Here is a 17,639-nt window from a genome sequence, read left to right on the forward strand (position 1 = left end):
TGGTATTATAATATGCCCACGTCCGCCCCCAATAGCGATGCGACTTGATTCCTTACTGATCGCTAGTTTCGGCACAAGGGAGGCCATTGACCACTAATCTGTCTCTACTAGACGGGATCCGACCCAGGACGGCCGCGTCGTCGCTTCACCATGAAAAGATTCGCACACCCCATCAGCACCCTACTGCTTTTTTTCCTCCTCCTGCTGGAGCTGCACCCAGCCAATGCCGCACCGGAGGCAGACCTGCTTATCACGGCACGTACCGCCGCTGGAATAGCCTCGGACTGGACCGCGGTGTACTACTCCGCCTCGTCTTCACCGGTCCTGCTCGGCAACGACAAGGGCGCGGCGAGCGGGGGCCTGCGGGCCTTCTCGCTGACGGCGTCGGCCGACACTGCAGAGAACGGGACGCTGGCCCAGCTGGCCCACCAGACCCCTGGTCGCACCAGCGTCCTGACGACGGTATACGACGTAAACGAGGGCGGCCGGGACCTGGTCCTCAGCATCGCGGCCCCGGACTCAGTCGTCCGTTTGTATGACGCAGGGTCGCTGGATCTGGTAGACGGGGACCTCGGGACCGTCCTGGGCGCGTGGTCCGCGCTCTGTGCCTGGAGGAGTCCCCGGAGTGGGGAGCAGTATGTTTACCTGTTCGGAAAAGGACGGGGCGTGCAGTTTTTGCTGCGCGCCGATGGATGGGGCACGTTCGAGATCCTGGAGGTGAAGACTTTCGATACGCCTGTCGAGGCGTCGTCTTGTGCTGTCTCGGCCAACGAGGGGAGTGTTTATTTCGGCGGCGATGATGACAGCAATGTGTACCATTTTGCTGCCAGGGAGTCTACGGCGGTGCCTGAGATCAACGTGCTTGGAGAGGCTTCTGGTGATGTCACTGGGTTGGCGGTGTACGTTGGAGCAGCAGCCGATTATCTTCTCATCGCCCAGACGGACGTGGTTGAGGTCTACGACACAGACCTGAAGTTACTGGGCACACTGACGCTGACGGGTGATGAGGATATCGAGATCCAGGGCCTTAGTATTTACCAATCGTCTACCGAATCATATCCTGCGGGTGCACTCGCGTATGCGCTCGAGAGTGATGCTGGGGAAGGGTTCGGCGTGAGCTCTTTGGATTCGGCGTTCGAAGCACTGAACCTTACACTAAACACGGCCTATGATCCGCGTCGAAAATCTTGCAAGCTCGACTCTCCCGTCAGCGAAACCTGCAATAAAAGCGGATTTGACCAAGACGGTATCTGTTCATGCTTCGCTGGGTTCGTCGGAAACAATTGCGAAAACTTCTCATGCCAAAAAGATTGTTCTGGCCGTGGGACATGCGTGGGTGCCAACAGGTGCGAATGTGAGGTCGGCTGGGGCGGTTTGCATTGCAGCTTCATGGTCGTTGACGCTACAGAAGAGACAGATGCCTTCGGGGGCGACGGCGACGACCCTGCAATCTGGATCCATCCGACGGACAAGTCGCAATCTAAAATCATCACGACCATCAAGTCCGATGAGGGAGCCGGACTTGCCGTGTTCTATCTCAACGGCACCACGGCGCAGACCTTCTCTGCCGGGGAGCCTGATAATGTGGATATCATATATGGGTTCCAAGCTGGAGACCGGAAAGTGGATTTGGCATTTGCCGCTTGTCGTGATGATAATACGCTGTGGTAAGTACTCAGTCTTCACATGGAGGATTACGCAAGTTTGGGATTCATAAGCTGACCGAGCATCAGCATCTTCGAAATCACAGCCGACGGGACCTTAGCAGACATTGCAGGGGGCTCACAACCGACGAAAGACGACTACGACGTCTATGGCAGCTGTGTGTACCACTCGCGGAGATCAGGCAAGCAATACCTATTCGTCAACGCCAAGACGGCCGAGTATCTGCAATATGAGCTTAACTGGGTCGACAATGCGCTTCAAACCAGTTTGGTGCGCAACTTCACCGGTGGGTCAGGCGGTCAAGTAGAAGGCTGCGTCACCGACGAAGCCAACGGCTGGATCCTCATCGGAGAGGAACCAAGAGCGCTTTGGCGATATGGCGCCGAACCGGAGGACGACGTATCAGAGGGATACTTGGTCGATCAGGTTGGCAGTGGACATATGTGGGCTGACGTCGAAGGCGTGACATTGGTCGAAGGACCTTCGGCAGGTCAAGGATTTATCCTAGTCAGCCAGCAAGGCGTGAGCGCATACAATGTATACCAACGCGCTGCACCCCACGACTTTGTGTTAACGTTCACAATCGGGGCGAATGAGGGAAAGGGCATCGATGCTGTTTCTAACACGGATGGTATTACCGCTGTTGGTGCGAGTCTTGGCGAGGACTTTCCGTATGGAATTTTCGTCACCCACGATGACGCTAATGAGTTGGTCGAAGGTGGAACGAGTGAGCAGGCGAGCTTCAAGATTGTCAGCCTTACGGACATATTCAGTGAGGGACTACTTCGCGACATTGACCCAGACTGGGATCCGAGGTCAACCTGATTTAGCAGGTCAGGCAAGCCATTCAGAAAAGAGTTCCAGTCCATGGACTAGTCCGGTAGTCTTTCGCATGATTGGCGTAATTGTATAACTTACCCTTATACCATGATCTACAGCTCACATCCCTCTCACTAACTATTGAGGTCCCACTGTGCCTCAAGATCATTCCATCCTGTAATCTACTGGATTGGTTACTACCTAACTAGTCGCATTTTGGCCCACTAATTCGGTGAAAAAGCGGACGTTGTCATGTCTATGACAACTTAAATACCATGTCATTGCACATACCGGAAACTCAAGTTTTCTTTGTCCGTAAGATCCAGAAACTCGACATTTTCCGCATCTGCTATACCTCGTTCTGCCAACTGCGCCTGGATCTTGTCCCTTCTAGAATTTTCCCAGCGATTCAAGATATAAAGCACCAGCAAGATGATGACCGAAGCTGCCCATAGTCCTACAGTCGCATATTTCGCACGATAGTAGTAGGGAGGATCCCGAAACATCTGAGGTCCGACCAGATAAGCAACCGCCATTGAGAGAAAGAGAATAACGTTGGTTGTCATCTTCTTTGTTGTACCAAGCACATTTGATGCCACCGTAGCTAGGAGCAGGTAATAGCCAATGGCACAGGCACCTCCGGTCAGGAAGAATGCGGCAAGCTGTCCAGCACGGTCGTACAACGGACCGAGATTGGCCAATCCAATGAGCAGAGCTGCTGCGAAGAGACATAGCAGCTGCATTGCGATTGCGGTCAGACTGCGCTGTTGGGTTCGGTCGGCAATGAAACCAGCCGAAAGCTGGAAGACGACCTGTAGCGCACCACCGGGCATTCCGAGCAGTAGTGTCTGTTTGCTGTCAAAGTTAAGTGACTTGATCAGCAAACTAGAAAGCAGGCTTAGCCCAGCGGTGGGCATCTGTGATGTCAGCACAAATGCCACATATAGCCAAGTACGGACGTCCAAGAATGCCTCGCGGACCTGGTACCTACACGGCGAGTAAAGTTAGCGTGTATTTATTTGAATAACCATGAGAATCATCTCCCGATAATTCGCAGGAAACCGAGAGACTTTACTGAAGCAGGGCGGACTATAAGCATGGCCAATCACATACCATTTGAACTCTTTCGATCCGATGCCTTGATGATTGTCGCGCAGCCGCTCTATGGCAAGAACTTTCTCCTCTTCCGTGAAGAAACGAGCCTCAACGAGACTCGGAGCCACAAAGACAAACATTGCGGCGCCGTAGATGACGGACGCACAGCCGAGGCAGAGAGCCATGATCTTCCACGATGGGAGCAGGATGTGCACGCCAGCATCCACCCCCGAGAGACAGCCGTAAGCGATCAACGCACCAACGATACCAGCGAGGCCGTTGCAAGAACTCCAGATGGCTACACGGGCGCCGTGCTCGTATTTGCGGTACCATCGGGCAGTGAGCAGTACAAAGCCACAGTTAATGACTGATTCAAGGCTCCCTAGAAAGGCGCGTTGAACCATCAGGCCCGTAAAGTTATGACACAGGGCCATGAAAGCAAGAACGAGTCCCCACGCCATCATGTTGGCAGCGATGTATTTGGAAGGGGCAAAGACTTGGAACATGCGGTTGTGTAGAGGCAGGGCAGCCATGTAGCCAAGGTAGTAGATACTACCTAGCCAGGTGAACTGGCTCGTGGTCAAGTCTGCGTCGGCCATGATCCCCATTACGGAAGAATAGCTGAGTCTAAGATATGGTGTTGTTAGCAGTATGGTCGTCAGGGAACGCAGCTTGGGTTCGCAAAGTGCTCGTGACTTACACGCCTTTGTCCAGGTATTGGAGGATGTACAAGCCACAAAGCCACGGCAAAACATGCGTATCGATCTTTCTCAGCAGCCTGCGACTGGTCTCGTCGTCAAGGACAACGGGCTGAGAGTTGTCGACATATGCCAACAAGGCATCGGCACCTTTCGTTGCGTTCTTTTCCGTTACAACATCACGATCCTGGAGGTAGATAGGAGCAACATCCAGCGTATTCAATGGAACGGCCTTTTCGCCCTCAAGACGCGTCGTCATTTTGCGTACAGACTTCCGGATATCAGCTGCTAATTGGCTCGGTTCCACGACTGACTAGACTTTGGTTTAGGATGCGTCAACAAAGTATGTAAAGAACCGAAGGATATGGCCCGAGGCACTTCTTTCATTCCCGCCAGGTGACATGGACAAGACTAGTTGGAGAGATCGTGGAACGGAATAATTTCAGCATTCGCCTTGCCCCAATTATGTCGATCGCGACACCAAACCGATAACAACGTCGGTGATGTGCTTCCGATAAAGCTCGAGGAGCCAATAAGTAATGGTCTCTCGACAGGGTTTGCCTATGGCAGCTCCACATATCCTAGCTCGGTACAAGGGGCTGTCATCACGCAATTCTCAAAGCTTGGTAAAAAGCTTGGTTGTTCGGCGGGGTTGAGGCAAGTTTCTTCAAATTACGTCCATATAATATCAACTCCGAAATGACACTGGTAGCAGCACCCATCATAGTCCATTTTCTTTGAAACCTACAGATCGACGGTGGCCGTGTTGATTCATTTCAGAACTCCGCTGTATCGTGCAAGGTCTTCTATCTTCAATGAAGGTGTTCCGACCAATGAAATACATGTAGCACTGGTGCAACTTGTCAAAAAATAAAAAATGTCGTTAGCTCATGTCACCGGGTCAGACGAATGGAGAAGGCCATGGGGCCCGTTGTGGGATAGAGGCACCGAGCTTTCTGATAACTAACAAGACCAGCTAAGGCTACTAATCTGGAAACTTGGCCTTCGTATTGCGTATGGTTTCTTTATTTGCTCCACCTCAAAGCCCGTAACTCTACGTCTTGCATTCTACAGTCTTCTAATGCATGAACCACTGATAGTCATTAAATCTTCTCGAACGAAGTGTTGCCCTTTTGGATACTATCTGACCCAATTGGTACTGTCAATCCTAGCTAGTATACCGTGCGAGCTGTTCAATGAAGTTGAAGCCCAGGTGTTAAGGGTTAAAATATAGGCTTTAATTGAAAGGTGTCGTATATTATCTGCCGTGCGTTCTCATTGCGACTTCCAAGACGTCAACTAAAAGACCATGTCGAGTTATCATCCGACCGCCGATCCATGTCCCACATTTTTGGAGTGATCAAATGTACATGGAGACTTGCCGATAGTCATGGTACCATGGTGCAAAGACCGCGTTCATCTCGGACGACTGCTCTTGCTGGATTTAGTATATCGGGGCGGCGCAATAGTCAATACTAGGATATAATGCATATGTTTCAACAGGGCATAGCGAGACAAATGATGGTCGGAAAAGATCACGATAGCTATGTATGTCCACAAACAGACCTAGCTAAGTAACTTCGAAAAAGGTTTGACATTGATTTGTTACTACTAGGAAGCGAGAGATATTTTTACAGCAGTCGATGTTCGTATAATGTTGATAGTAGCTGCGTCAGATAAGCTTCACGACGAGCCTTCTCTAGCTTCACGCTATACCTAGTGTTTCTTCTTATACCTGTAGGAGCTGTGTAGAGTTTCTCAAGCACAGTTGGCCTAGCGTCTATATGATATCTGGTCGGTATATAAGGTTATAGTTCTGATATATAAGTAATAGACCTTTAGCCTAGGTCATATTTCTTTATTCTTCTTTTCGGGTTACTGACCACCACATTGCACAAATGTTTGTCCCAACCAATATTAGACCTTCATTCTACTACTTCACCAATAAATTTGGGCCTTGCCACTTTATCACTTGAACCATATTACAGAACTTGGATCGAGATGCAATCCGTAGGGGTTATTCTTTCAATATGTCTCATTTTAGAAATTCACACCTTGCAAAGAATGATGTGGGAGATGCAAAAGCTAACCATGCCTCGGAGTGTGAAGCCGAGAGCATCGATAGGATGCGGATCCAGGGTATTGTGGTGGAGCTATATGTATATTAGGTTGGCTTGAACTATAAAGAGATAGAGAAAGAGAGAGAGAGAGAGAGAGAGAGCAGAATGCTTGGTGGAATTCCAAAGTTGATTGTGATATGTAGGGGGATTCATCGTACAAAGCAAGGCTGCTCAAGTTAAGATTCATGCAAGGAGAAAGAACACATGCCTTAAATTAATCCGACAATGGCTATCACCATGTATTCGCAAGATAACGTAGCACTCCATAATAGAAAGATACATTGCACGATCAGATCAAAACCTCACACCTAAGGCGGATGAACGTCAACAACTTTTCCTGCGGCGTGACGGCGGACTGAGAAGACAGGTTATGTGCGGACAACCTCAAACACTTAGCATTTTACTGGTATGACAAAGTGAAATCTTAACTAAAACACAAGTCATATTTCAATAGAGCATATATATGCATGATCAGAAGGTTTAGGGCTGATGGTAGGGATAGAATTCACCGCGGATGCAATGTGAGAGATTCACTGCCATTTCTGATCCCGAAGTTTCCAGTCTTGGACATCGCCATGCCAAAAAAATCATTGTCTATATGCAAAATACGTAAAATAAGATACAAGTCCGTTAACCTCAGGAGGTGCTAAGGAATGTTTGTACAGCGTAGACCGACAAATCAAAATGCTTCCTGACCTAGATGCGACGCCCACAAATTTGCTACTCCGACCGCATGAATATTGACAAAGGGAACTCTCTTCGCACCGACACATGATCAGAAATTAATCATCTTGCTCTTCACACAGACACCCTTCGCAAGGGTTTGAAGGGAACCACTCGAAAGCAACTCCAGAACTTGCAAGGTTGCTTCAAACTCGCGGGTAATAAAGTTGCGGATCTCGATGGCAACTAGCGAGTCAAGAGGGTAGTTGGATAAGGCGCGGGTGACGTCCAGGTCTTCCTTCTCCATCATCATTACGGCGGCACATTTCTCAACCAGACCATCGCAGACCACTTGCTCGGCTTCCTCGAGGGTTTTTGCCGCCTTGGCCGCCGCGTTCCAGGATATGTTCTTGGACCCACCAGCAGCAGCATTAGCAGCAGCGGCAGCCTCAGCCGCCTCACGCAGGTGCTTACATTTGGCATCCTGAGTCCAAAAGGGTTGTTGCTCAGGCGTGATGCGCATCCCGGTGATGGTGTGGTTGTTGCAGATAGATCCAAGCTTGCCACTAATAGCTGTCCCGAGAAGGGCAAGCACCTCAGCTTCACAGATGGAATCACCAGCCAAATTCTTTGCGACCTCAGCAGCCTTCTCAGCATCTTCGGCAAGATATCCAGTGTCGGAAATGGCAGTCAGGTCGAGTGAAGAGGCAGGGAGTCCTCGGGCCAGGCGGTACTGCACCAACGCGTTGAGGAAGCAATTGGCAGCGGCGTAGGCGGCCTGCCCACGGTTGCCGACAGCACCAGCGACGGAGGAGATGGCGACGAAAAAGTCCAAAGGTGCATTAACAAGGGCATTGTGGAAGTTCCAACCACCTTGAACCTTGGATTCGATGACAGATGTGTATTGGTTAAAAGTCATCTTCTCAAAGAGGACATCATGAAGGACCATAGCACCGTGAATCAGACCACGCACAGGCGGCATGCCCTCCAGACCTTGGTTGACCAGGTCTTCGACGTCAGCAGGATTGGCCACGTCACAGCGGCGAACGATGATATTGGCGCCTTGCTCGCCGGCCTCGTCGATAAGCTCCTTGACTTTACCAGTTGCAGAGCCCGATCTAGAAACCAGGACCAGGTTGCGTGCGCCGCGCTTAATCATCCAGCGAGACATACTGCGGCCTAGACCGCCAGTGCCTCCGATAAGGATGTATGTTGCATCGGGCTTTAGAAGCTGAAGCGGCTTTTTGGGAGGCGTTGCCTTGACAATGTCTTGGGCATGAGGTACAACAACAAGCTTACCATGAGCATTATCACCACTTTGAAGGGCTTTAAGTGCCGATTCAACATTCGAAATAGGGAAAGTAGTGATGGGCGAGGGAGGAGCAACTTTGTTGTACTTGATGAGCTTTGAAACATCGCTCAGGACCCGCTGCATAACTCTGGGTCGCTCAGCGGCAAGGGCCATCATGTCGACTGTCATGAAGCTTGAGTTGTTCTCGAACTGATCCATATCGAGTTTGACGTTGGTGGAGGAAATGCGGGTTCCGACATCGATCAGACGCCCAAATTTGTTGAGACAATCCCAACTCTCCCGGACAGCATCCCCAGCGAGACAGTTCAATACAATGTCAACGCCATGGCCGTTGGTGACTTGACGTAGTGACTTGCCGAAACTGTTGTTGCGGCTGTGGAAAATGTGATCCTCCGGAATGTTATAATGCTCCATCAGGAATTCCTTCTTCTCGGCGCTGCCAACAGTAACAAAGACCTCAGCGCCGATCATTTGAGCAAGAGAGATGGCAGCTTGTCCAACTGCACGAGCAGCAGCATGAATCAAGACGCTTTCATCCTCCTGCAGGCGACCGAGCTCAATCAATGAGTAATAGGCAGTGGTGTAAGCCAAGGGCAGAGAAGCACCGGTTTCGAAAGACATATCAGAGGGCAGTCTGAAAGCGAAAGACGCTTTTGTGCGCGTGGTAGTAGCAAAACCGCCATGTGTCATCGCGGCCACACGGTCACCAACCTTGAAATTCGTGACCTTTTTGCCGAGCTTGGTAACAATACCGCTTGTCTCGACACCAAAGTCATCAGTGGCCAGTTTTCCGTGTGCTGCTGTCAAATCACGATGATTGAGGCCGATAGCTTGAACCAGAACTTCAATCTCATCTGCAAGTAGATCCGTCTCCTTGCTCTCATCGTCGACGAAGTGCAGAGTGTCAAGTGCGCCGACGTTGCCAATCTTCAGCTTCAAGATCCGATCACCTTGTCCAAAAGGAGTTGGTTGGAGTGCAGAAGACTGGGTCTCTTGGTGTACGATAGCGTTCATCTCAGCGTCATTGATGATCCGAGGCGTAAAGAACCTGCCATCTCGCTGGGAGAACTCCATCTCGGCATTTCTCGGACTGTCCTTACTGAAGATGGCCTTGAAGATCTTCATTACGGCTTCAGTCACTGTGTCAGCCTCCAATGGCGAGCGCCCGTCAAGGTCTAACGTAGCGAATGGTAAGAGGGTTTCAGAGCGGATAGTCCTGCTGAGACCAGTAATCATGTTCAAATCAGGAGAGGTGGCCTTCTCATAAGCACCACGAATGACCCATAGAGCGCCCTGTACATTGGCGATAATATTCTGAAGAGATTCGAATTCATTGGCCTTGAGTACTGACAGTAGTGGCTTTTCAATTTCGGGCAGGAAAATTGCCAATTTGCCCTCTGCATCAGGTGCGGAGAGCAAATCGCTCATTTGAGGCATCTTTCCTGTACTTTTCTCGATAACTTCAGCCAAGCCCGTGGCGACCTTGACCTGAAGTGCAGTATTTGAACGGATAATGATCACCTCTGATTCGGCGGGTTCTAGTGGCTGAGGAAACTCGGAATCTAGAACCGGCTCCCAGTCTATCTTGTAGCAAAGCTCCCTATGAACCTCCTCAACAGCTGCTTCGTGGTCAATCATGGGCGATACGGTGAGGTCTTCCAGCGTGATAAGAGGCGTGGCGGTCTCGTCAGCAGAGGTCATGAACATAGTGATCTTGGTAGGCTTGGGGGCATCAGTTGCGAAGTGACCTTGCGAATAAGCATTCAGAAGCTTTCCCGGTTGCATTGTGGCCTCTGTGACGCTCTTGGAGATGGTGATGCGCTCAACCGCCGACGGCAGGTAAATTGTGTCGATAGAGCTCCGGCCGCCATCTGCAATGGGCCAGTACATTGAGATTAGTGACTCCAGGAGTGCTGGCTGTAAGACGGCAGGGCTGATATGGTTGTTGGGCATCTCGTGGGCGATATCCGGAACAACAAGTTCCGCCTTTGAGCAACGACCGCCTGTTGAGATTTTACCGAGACCCTGGAAGGTGGCGCCGTAAGAAACACCGAGCTCATTAAGGGCATTGTAGAGAGTATCAGAAGAGAGTGATGTTAAGGCGCTCTTATCCACTGATGCAATTGTCGACTTCAACAGACTTTCTGCTTCCTTAGCACATCGATCGTCATCGACACCATTGCATTCGTGGTTCTCGACGGTAATAAAACCCTTGCAGTGCTCTTTCCAGCCTTGCGCTTTGCTCCAAGAGCAGATTCGGAACTCATCCCAAGTTCCTTGGGTAGTCTCAGGGTCCGGACGGAGAGTTGTGGTCATCTCTACATCGGCGTCGGGGATGATAAGCGGTGCAACGACAGTCACATCTCGAAGCTTGTACTTATCAAACAATACCTCCGCAGTAGCAGCACGCTGAGCAGCTGCTTCGACTGCCATTGTGATAAACCCGGACATAGGAAATACGGTTAATGACTGCACCTTGTGGTGCTCTAGCCAAGGCAGATCCTCGAGGCGGACAATGTTTCGCCACGTTGGTTCCAGATCATTGGAGTAGTGGGCAACGGTACCCAATATATCGTTCCGAGGAGCACTGCGGTGTTTGTGCTTCTGTGTGAGTCTTGAATCGTGCCAATATTTGGTAGACTTGTTCCATGGGTATCGCGGCAAGTCTGTGAGCAGCTGCGGTGGTGTCTTCTGATGCTTGGGGAAGTTGATGGCGTCGAAGTCGAGGGTATAGCCCTTGGTAAATAGGGTACCCGCAAGTGCCAGTGCTGTCTCGACGGCGTCCTTCTTTCTAGAAAGAGCAGCAGCATATGGCACTTTAGCAGCCGGGCCACCCACAGCCTGCATGATCTGTTTGATAGGCCCCTGGAGAGCGGAGTGGGGTCCAAGCTCAACCAGCATGTTCACACCAGTGGCGTGTTCACCAATGGGTGCTAACATACTCTGGACAGCCTCGTTGAACCTGACAGCACAAGTAAGATTTTGCACCCAGTAAGTGGGTTCTAGCTCCGAAGCATCACACTGCTTGCCCAGAAGGGATGAGTGGAAGCGAACGCTCGTGGGAGAGGGAGATGGAAGGTGGCCGATTGACTCTTGGTAGTCTTTCGCAAGAAGGTTCATGTGGTGGGAGTGGTAAGCGGTATCCACAAAAAGCTTGCGGTTGAATATTTGTTTATCATCAACCGTCCTCTTGAGCTCATCAATACCGGCTTCGTCACCGGATATAGTCAAGCTGGTGGGCGAGTTGTAACAAGCAATCTTGACCTCACCATCCTTGAGCTCTGAAATGAGGGCTTCGAACTCCTCCTTGCTTCCACCAACAGCCATCATAGATCCTCGTAGATCTGTATGTCTCTCTTTCAGAACAGGAATAAGTCTCCCGCGATGATAGGCAATAATCATGGAGGAGTCGAAGTCCAATATACCAGCAGCGTAAGCAGCACCAATCTCACCACTCGAATGACCAGTGACTGCCTCTGGGAAAACACCCCATGAGTGTAGAAGGTCAACCAATGCAAGCTGGATTGCTGTGCAGGACGGCTGACTGATGTGAGCAGCACCTACTTGAGTAGTCTTTTCGTCCTTGCTAAGCTCCTCAATGAGCGACCAGGGAGCACCAACAGACCTCAAAACAGTGTCTGCACGATCGATGGCGTTCTTGAAGATAGGGTAGTGATCGTAGAGTTCGCGACCCATACCGTACCACTGAGCACCTTGACCGGTAAAAACAAACCCAATCCTGAGGGAATCACCTTCTTTCGCAGCGGTGTAATTGCCGGAAGAAATAGTTTCGACGAGGTCAAATGATCGCTGTGCAGAAATGGCTACTCTGTATTGTAGAAGCGATCTGCGCTGGCAGAGGGTGTATGCAAAGTTGCCCATCAGATCTTTTTGGAACATTTCCGGTCTCTGCTCAAGGTAGACGACCAGGTTCTTCAGAACAGTCTCAAGGGCATTCTTGTCGTTGGCAGTAAAGACGAAGAGTTTGCGGCCTGGGTTGTCATCATTAAGATCGGAGTCGTCCTTGGTAGTCCTTGTTGCAAACGGCACCTTTTCAAGCACAACGTGTGCATTGGTACCACCGAAGCCAAAATTGTTCACACTAATGTATTTCTTGTTTCGTGGCCAGGGTCGCTGTGTCACAGGAACTTTATAGTTCCACTCCTTCCAGGGAATCTTAGAATTTGGTTTCTTGAAGTCGTAGTTGGGCAGCACGAAACCGCGCTCCAACATCATGGCGGCCTTGATGATTGCCACAATGCCAGAAGCTCCTTCGAGGTGTCCTATGTTGGATTTCAATGAACCAAGGAACAAGGGATCCCTTGGTCCGCGACTGCCGAAAACGCCATGAAGAGCCGTAGCCTCGATAGGGTCACCCACTCTTGTGCCTGTTCCATGTGCCTCGACAAAACCCACCTCCTTGGGGTCAAGATTCGCTTGATCGTACACTTGCTTCATCAGATCCCCTACAAAAGAGTACATTAGTAAGAATAAAAGATCTCCCAGCCGGATAACCAACTTACTCTGTGCAATACCGCAAGGCATGGTAATACCCGGTGTCCTTCCATCTTGATTGATACCGCTCCCGGCGATGATAGCCTTTACATGATCGCCATCCCGGATAGCTTGATCTAAAGGCTTGAGAATTACCACGCCGCAGCCTTCGCCACGACCAAAGCCAGTACCTCTATCGTCAAACGAGTATGATCGGCCTGAATCAGAGAAAAGTCTGAAAACAATTAGTACTACTTTTACTAGAGTTCAATTGACTGACGGGGTTTAGAAGTTACCTAGACTTGGCAAAAGAAATGTAGAACTCTGGAAGCATATTGAGATGACAACCACCAGTGATAGCCATACTGGATTCGCCAGTCCGTAGACTTTGACATGCCAAGTGCAGTGCAACCAGACTGGAAGAACACGCTGTATCCGATGTGAAGCTGGGACCCTTGAGATCGAAGAAATGAGAAAGCCTATTTGATTGCATTCCATAAGCGCAACCTGTCAGTTTATTAGTATAACTAACAATGAAGTTCTTAGATTTGATTTCTTACCGGTTGCCTGATGCATGGGAATAGTGTCTGAGTCTCGGAATAGATGTGACTCGTACTCTGGGAACGAGCCTCCGATGAAGACACCAACATCCTTTCCGACTATAGTCTGCTTAGGGATACCGGCATGTTCCAACGCCTCAAACGTGCCCTCGAGAAGCAAACGTTGTTGAGGATCCATAGAGATAGCTTCCTTCTCTGTTAAGCTAAAAAATGGTGCGTCGAATGCTTCGAGGTCAAAGTCGAGAAAATGCCCACCAACGGGATTGGCACAACCCGCCTTTCCAGGGTTTGGATGATGGAAAGCTGCAAGGCTGAACCTCTCTTCTGGTATCGTCGAGTAGCCACTTCTGGCTCTCGCTAACATCTCCCAAAACTCTCCTGGGGTCGCGACATGGCCAGGCAAGCGACAAGACATACCCACGATAGCTATGGGCATCTGAGGTGGCGTGGGTCGCGACGATGTCGATGAGGTTGGACTGATAGGTGTTTGTGGGGTCTGAGGTGTCGCAATTGTTGTCGAAGGTTCACTGATGTACAGATGTGCCAGACCGTTCGTCACTCCATTGGTCTGGATGTCAGCAAGGCCATTGGCATTGGCATGGCCATCGACTTGGGAGCTGAATCCATTTGCAAGACCATCAACTGCGCTCGTGGCACCCTCGCCGTCAATGGCTGTCGGCGCCATAGCTGCAAGGTTTCTGGTTCCTTGAGTGAGTGGGATGGTAGTTTACAGGGAAATAATCACTTGATCACGACATCGAGGCGAGATGCAGAAGATTATATGGAATCTTGGTGTGGGTCGGTAGCAGCCCGACTTGTTCAGACAAGCTCCCATCATATCTCTAAATGGAAGGCGACTAGAGCTTGACCGTCAGAGTCTGGGGTTTCTGGAAGTCGGGTAAGGGGCAAATCTTTCCGACCTCAGGAAGCAAGCGTCCAGTGACTGGGTCTCACTAACCATCGGATGGAAAGTTTGTGATACGCACTCGAATATACCGGAAATAGGTGTCTTGGCAACGTAGGTACAAGCAAAACAGAACCCACCTGTCGTGACGATTGGCCACGTGCGATACCTGAATGCCATGGTATGCCGAAGACACTGAACAGATGTACCTGCAACGGGACCACACATACACCTGCTTTTGGGAGCCGCTTAAGGCATGACATCAAAATGTCGGAGCTGGACACCCGTTCCGGCAAGAGATCAAGAACATGCGAGCAGCTGCGGCGATAGAATTGTTCGAGATGCTCGCATGTTTAGAGTTGCATTGCCGGGATGCATGTAGCTCATGTTTGTCACATACCCTTGATCTCGCTGGTTTTTTTTTTTTTTGTTAATTCTTGAGGATAATCAGCATGGTCGCATCAAATATTTGCAGAAAGCACCAATGATGAAGGTATCTTTCTGCTAGTTTTCAAAAGCATGTACCGCTGCAACAGCCTCGAACGGAGGCTGTTGAAACCTGATCAGCCTTGCAATGACTTGAGATAAGCACGTGTGATCGAATGTTGAGACACGACAGCGATACGAGGATTGGAGCAAAGATTGACCTGATGATCGCAGTTGGATGTGACGCGGTAATCGTGGCCAAGCGCAAACCGCGACGAATGCGAAAGATGGCTGGCTGGTTACTGATTACGGGGAAAAGCAAGGTGCTCAGCAATAGATCAGTGGAGGTGTGGGACATTGCGATAGGTGTTTCCATATAGGTAAACTGTTCAAGGGTGAAACTTGACATGCATCTGGGAGGAGTTCGCGACATGTGAATGCGGTTGAGGAAGGAAGACATGAAAAGCTTCCCGTCGCGTCTCAGATCGTGTGGAGTGGTTGTTGCGAAACCGACTCCCTTCTGAGCGCTTCGGCGACGGCTGTCGGTCTTTCACCTAAGTGTGGGGGTGGGGCCGTCAACTGCCATTAGGCCTGGCGGCTTGTGCTAAACCCACAATGGCGACCGTATTCCAATAACCCCCTGAACGCCCATCCCTGCCCCTGCGTCCCGCGAATTCGGCGATAGTATGCGAGGGGTCTCACATGTATCATGAGCGCTATGGTATTTTGCTTGAATACTTGAGACTGACACCTTCCATTTGAGCTGTCATGGTGGTGAGCGGTGCCTTGCCCTTAATCGCAGGCGGTGATCATTACCCTGGAAACTCGCTTAGTGCTCGGCGTCAGAGCCTCAGTTACCCGTCTAGGTCAGACGTCCGGAAACACTGCTCTTGATTCGACAGTCTCCTGTTTGATAACGTCGATCATCGCCGAGACCTTCCGCCGTGCATTGCCAATGGCTGCAGGATGTTCTATAACTCAGACGCGGTACTTCCCATCTGGTATCTCGTAGCTTGCTTTGACAATCTGCTACATGAGTAAGGTATCTATCTCCACGTTATTTTCCATATACTTGTTCCAATCAACCAAGATGCAGCCGAGTAGCCTAGCCCAATTGAAGATATTTTGGATGATGACACTGTTTCATTGCTACTGGTAGCCGAATGCATGTGAAGGAAATTATGTCCATTTCGCCATTTGAGCTGAGAATTGTCTCGTGGAATTATCATCTGTTGGATTGTCGATTTTGTTCTTCAGCTCGGTAGTCGGCACCTGCTTGCTGTAGTCAATCCAATCGACTTGATCTTCCAAGACAATACTCATTCCAACATGAAGTTCCTCTGTCTACCAGGTGCATATGGCAGTGCAGAGGTATGTGATCACGTCATCGGAGGTCTATAACCTTATACTGACTACATGGTCAGAAATTCAAGGTGCAGTTAGGTACGACTGAAACATTCAATATTCTTTAACGTCGACTAAATATCTACAAAGCACCTCTCGTCAATGAACTCACCGGAGATAATTCGGCAGAGTTCCACTTCATTGATGGCCCATGCGAGGCCATACCACCAAAAGGATTCGAAGACTTCTTCGGCAAACCTCCATATTACCGATTCATCGAGCCAGATGACAAAACTGGAGATGAAACTGATCCTCTTTCACGTATTCGGGACTTCCCAGAATGTGACACGCCAGAAGAGACGATGAGAGAGCTTATGAAAGAGGGCGTAGCCAGTTGCATCCTCAGCACGATTAAAGCGATACAATATTTATTCAAGATCATGGAAGAGGAAGGACCGTTTGAAGGGATTATTGGCTACTCTGAGGGAGCGACTGTCGCCGGTACACTACTACTAGCAGAGCAGCGGAGGAAGCAGTATGAAGGATATGAGCCCATGATCAAGTGCGCTATTTTCTTTGCTGGATGGCCACCGTTAGACCCACAAACCTTTGCGATGGTCCTCTCAGACGAGACAGACGTTATGATTGACATTCACACATGTCACATAAGTAAGTTCCTCTTCTTATCCACCAGGATTGTGAAATGTCTCTAACAATTGGCTAGTTGGTTCGTTGGACCCATACGTGGGTGGTTCCCTGGCACTGTACAACACATGCGATACTGACATTGCGTACATGTTCGATCACGGCAAGGGTCACACTTTGCCAAGAGATGCAGCTGTTATCAAGGAGTTGGGCGATGTAGTAAGAAACATGATCAAGGAGTCTACCGGGGCCGAGGAAGATTAGCAGCCACACAAAACGCACATACATAGAATATACTCCGTCCTTTGGTTTGTTGGTATTACTCATTTCTTGTCATGGTGCATGGTCTTGGTTCTGCGTCAATCATGTAGAGTGCAGTCTTAATATACAAGGAGCCATTTCGAACAACGAGCTCTAGTCAACTATGCAAGGCAAGGGCCTGCAATTGCCTAAAATTAACAATCTCGTTGTCGCCAACAACTACTCAGCGGTTCAGGCAGAGATTCTGCCATTTGACGCCGCGTACACCTGGACTCGCTCACAGATAAGGTTCCACGCAGTTCAAATTCGGCCGGTAATGTTTTCCAAGGGATGATGACATGAGCTGGCGTGATTGCAACATGAGTATGCACGCCAAGGCGAGCAGGAGTGCGGACCCAATTTACAGAAATGGCAAGCCAGAGTTATAGCGATCATGTTAATGACATATGAGGAAGTCGGTTTCGCTCCCCTGCATTTGGCAGTCCGATAAGGAATCTGCGACAGGCGGGCCACTCTAATTCAAATTGAAGCCACCCCAGAGCCGCGGCGATCCAGTAAAACACCGCTAGCAGACCACAGGGGAGCAAATACCTTGTAAAGCCTGCGGGGCAGTTCATTCGGACGGCCAAAAGA

General features: G+C 50.0%; 4 protein-coding genes across 4 annotated transcripts; 2 read left to right on the forward strand and 2 right to left on the reverse strand.

Annotated features, from left to right (window-relative positions):
• Positions 1-150: 150 nt before the first annotated feature.
• On the forward strand, positions 151-2,490 carry BKA67DRAFT_593824 (phytase; the record flags this gene model as incomplete). Its single annotated transcript, XM_046104982.1, has 2 exons — positions 151-1,667; positions 1,734-2,490. The coding sequence occupies 2 exons, from the start codon at positions 151-153 to the stop codon at positions 2,488-2,490; spliced, it is 2,274 nt and encodes a 757-aa protein (XP_045956597.1).
• Positions 2,491-2,657: 167 nt separating this feature from the next.
• BKA67DRAFT_573571 (major facilitator superfamily domain-containing protein) lies at positions 2,658-4,832 on the reverse strand. Its single transcript, XM_046103362.1, has 3 exons — positions 4,280-4,832; positions 3,598-4,206; positions 2,658-3,471 (listed from the first exon to the last, which is right to left on the reverse strand). Exons 1-3 carry the CDS (start codon positions 4,534-4,536, stop codon positions 2,763-2,765), a joined length of 1,575 nt encoding a protein of 524 aa, XP_045956598.1. The 5' UTR covers positions 4,537-4,832; the 3' UTR covers positions 2,658-2,762.
• A 2,340-nt stretch (positions 4,833-7,172) lies between these two features.
• BKA67DRAFT_520872 (putative polyketide synthase) lies at positions 7,173-13,862 on the reverse strand (the record flags this gene model as incomplete). Its single annotated transcript, XM_046098221.1, has 4 exons — positions 7,173-12,838; positions 12,896-13,101; positions 13,163-13,373; positions 13,427-13,862. The coding sequence occupies 4 exons, from the start codon at positions 13,860-13,862 to the stop codon at positions 7,173-7,175; spliced, it is 6,519 nt and encodes a 2,172-aa protein (XP_045956599.1).
• Positions 13,863-16,085: 2,223 nt separating this feature from the next.
• Positions 16,086-17,009, forward strand: BKA67DRAFT_661069 (serine hydrolase FSH; the record flags this gene model as incomplete). The annotated part of the gene is made up of 4 exons (XM_046107750.1): positions 16,086-16,127; positions 16,181-16,199; positions 16,251-16,769; positions 16,825-17,009. 4 exons carry the CDS (start codon positions 16,086-16,088, stop codon positions 17,007-17,009), a joined length of 765 nt encoding a protein of 254 aa, XP_045956600.1.
• Between the last annotated feature and the right edge of the window lie 630 nt (positions 17,010-17,639).

The sequence above is a fragment of the Truncatella angustata genome, assembly GCF_020726525.1.
Source record: "Truncatella angustata strain MPI-SDFR-AT-0073 chromosome Unknown BKA67scaffold_6, whole genome shotgun sequence".
NCBI classification, from domain to species: Eukaryota; Fungi; Ascomycota; class Sordariomycetes; order Amphisphaeriales; family Sporocadaceae; genus Truncatella; species Truncatella angustata.

What these genes read in the sequence shown, in the direction of transcription:
- BKA67DRAFT_573571 (XM_046103362.1), bottom strand. Translation starts at nt 4,536, where the DNA reads ATGACGACGCGTCTTGAGGGCGAAAAGGCCGTTCCATTGAATACGCTG. An exon ending in CAATACCTGGACAAAGGCGT is followed by an intron (nt 4,207 to 4,279) that starts GTAAGTCACGAG and finishes ACCATATCTTAG; the next exon opens with ACTCAGCTATTCTTCCGTAA. An exon ending in GGATCGAAAGAGTTCAAATG is followed by an intron (nt 3,472 to 3,597) that starts GTATGTGATTGG and finishes CTCGCCGTGTAG; the next exon opens with GTACCAGGTCCGCGAGGCAT.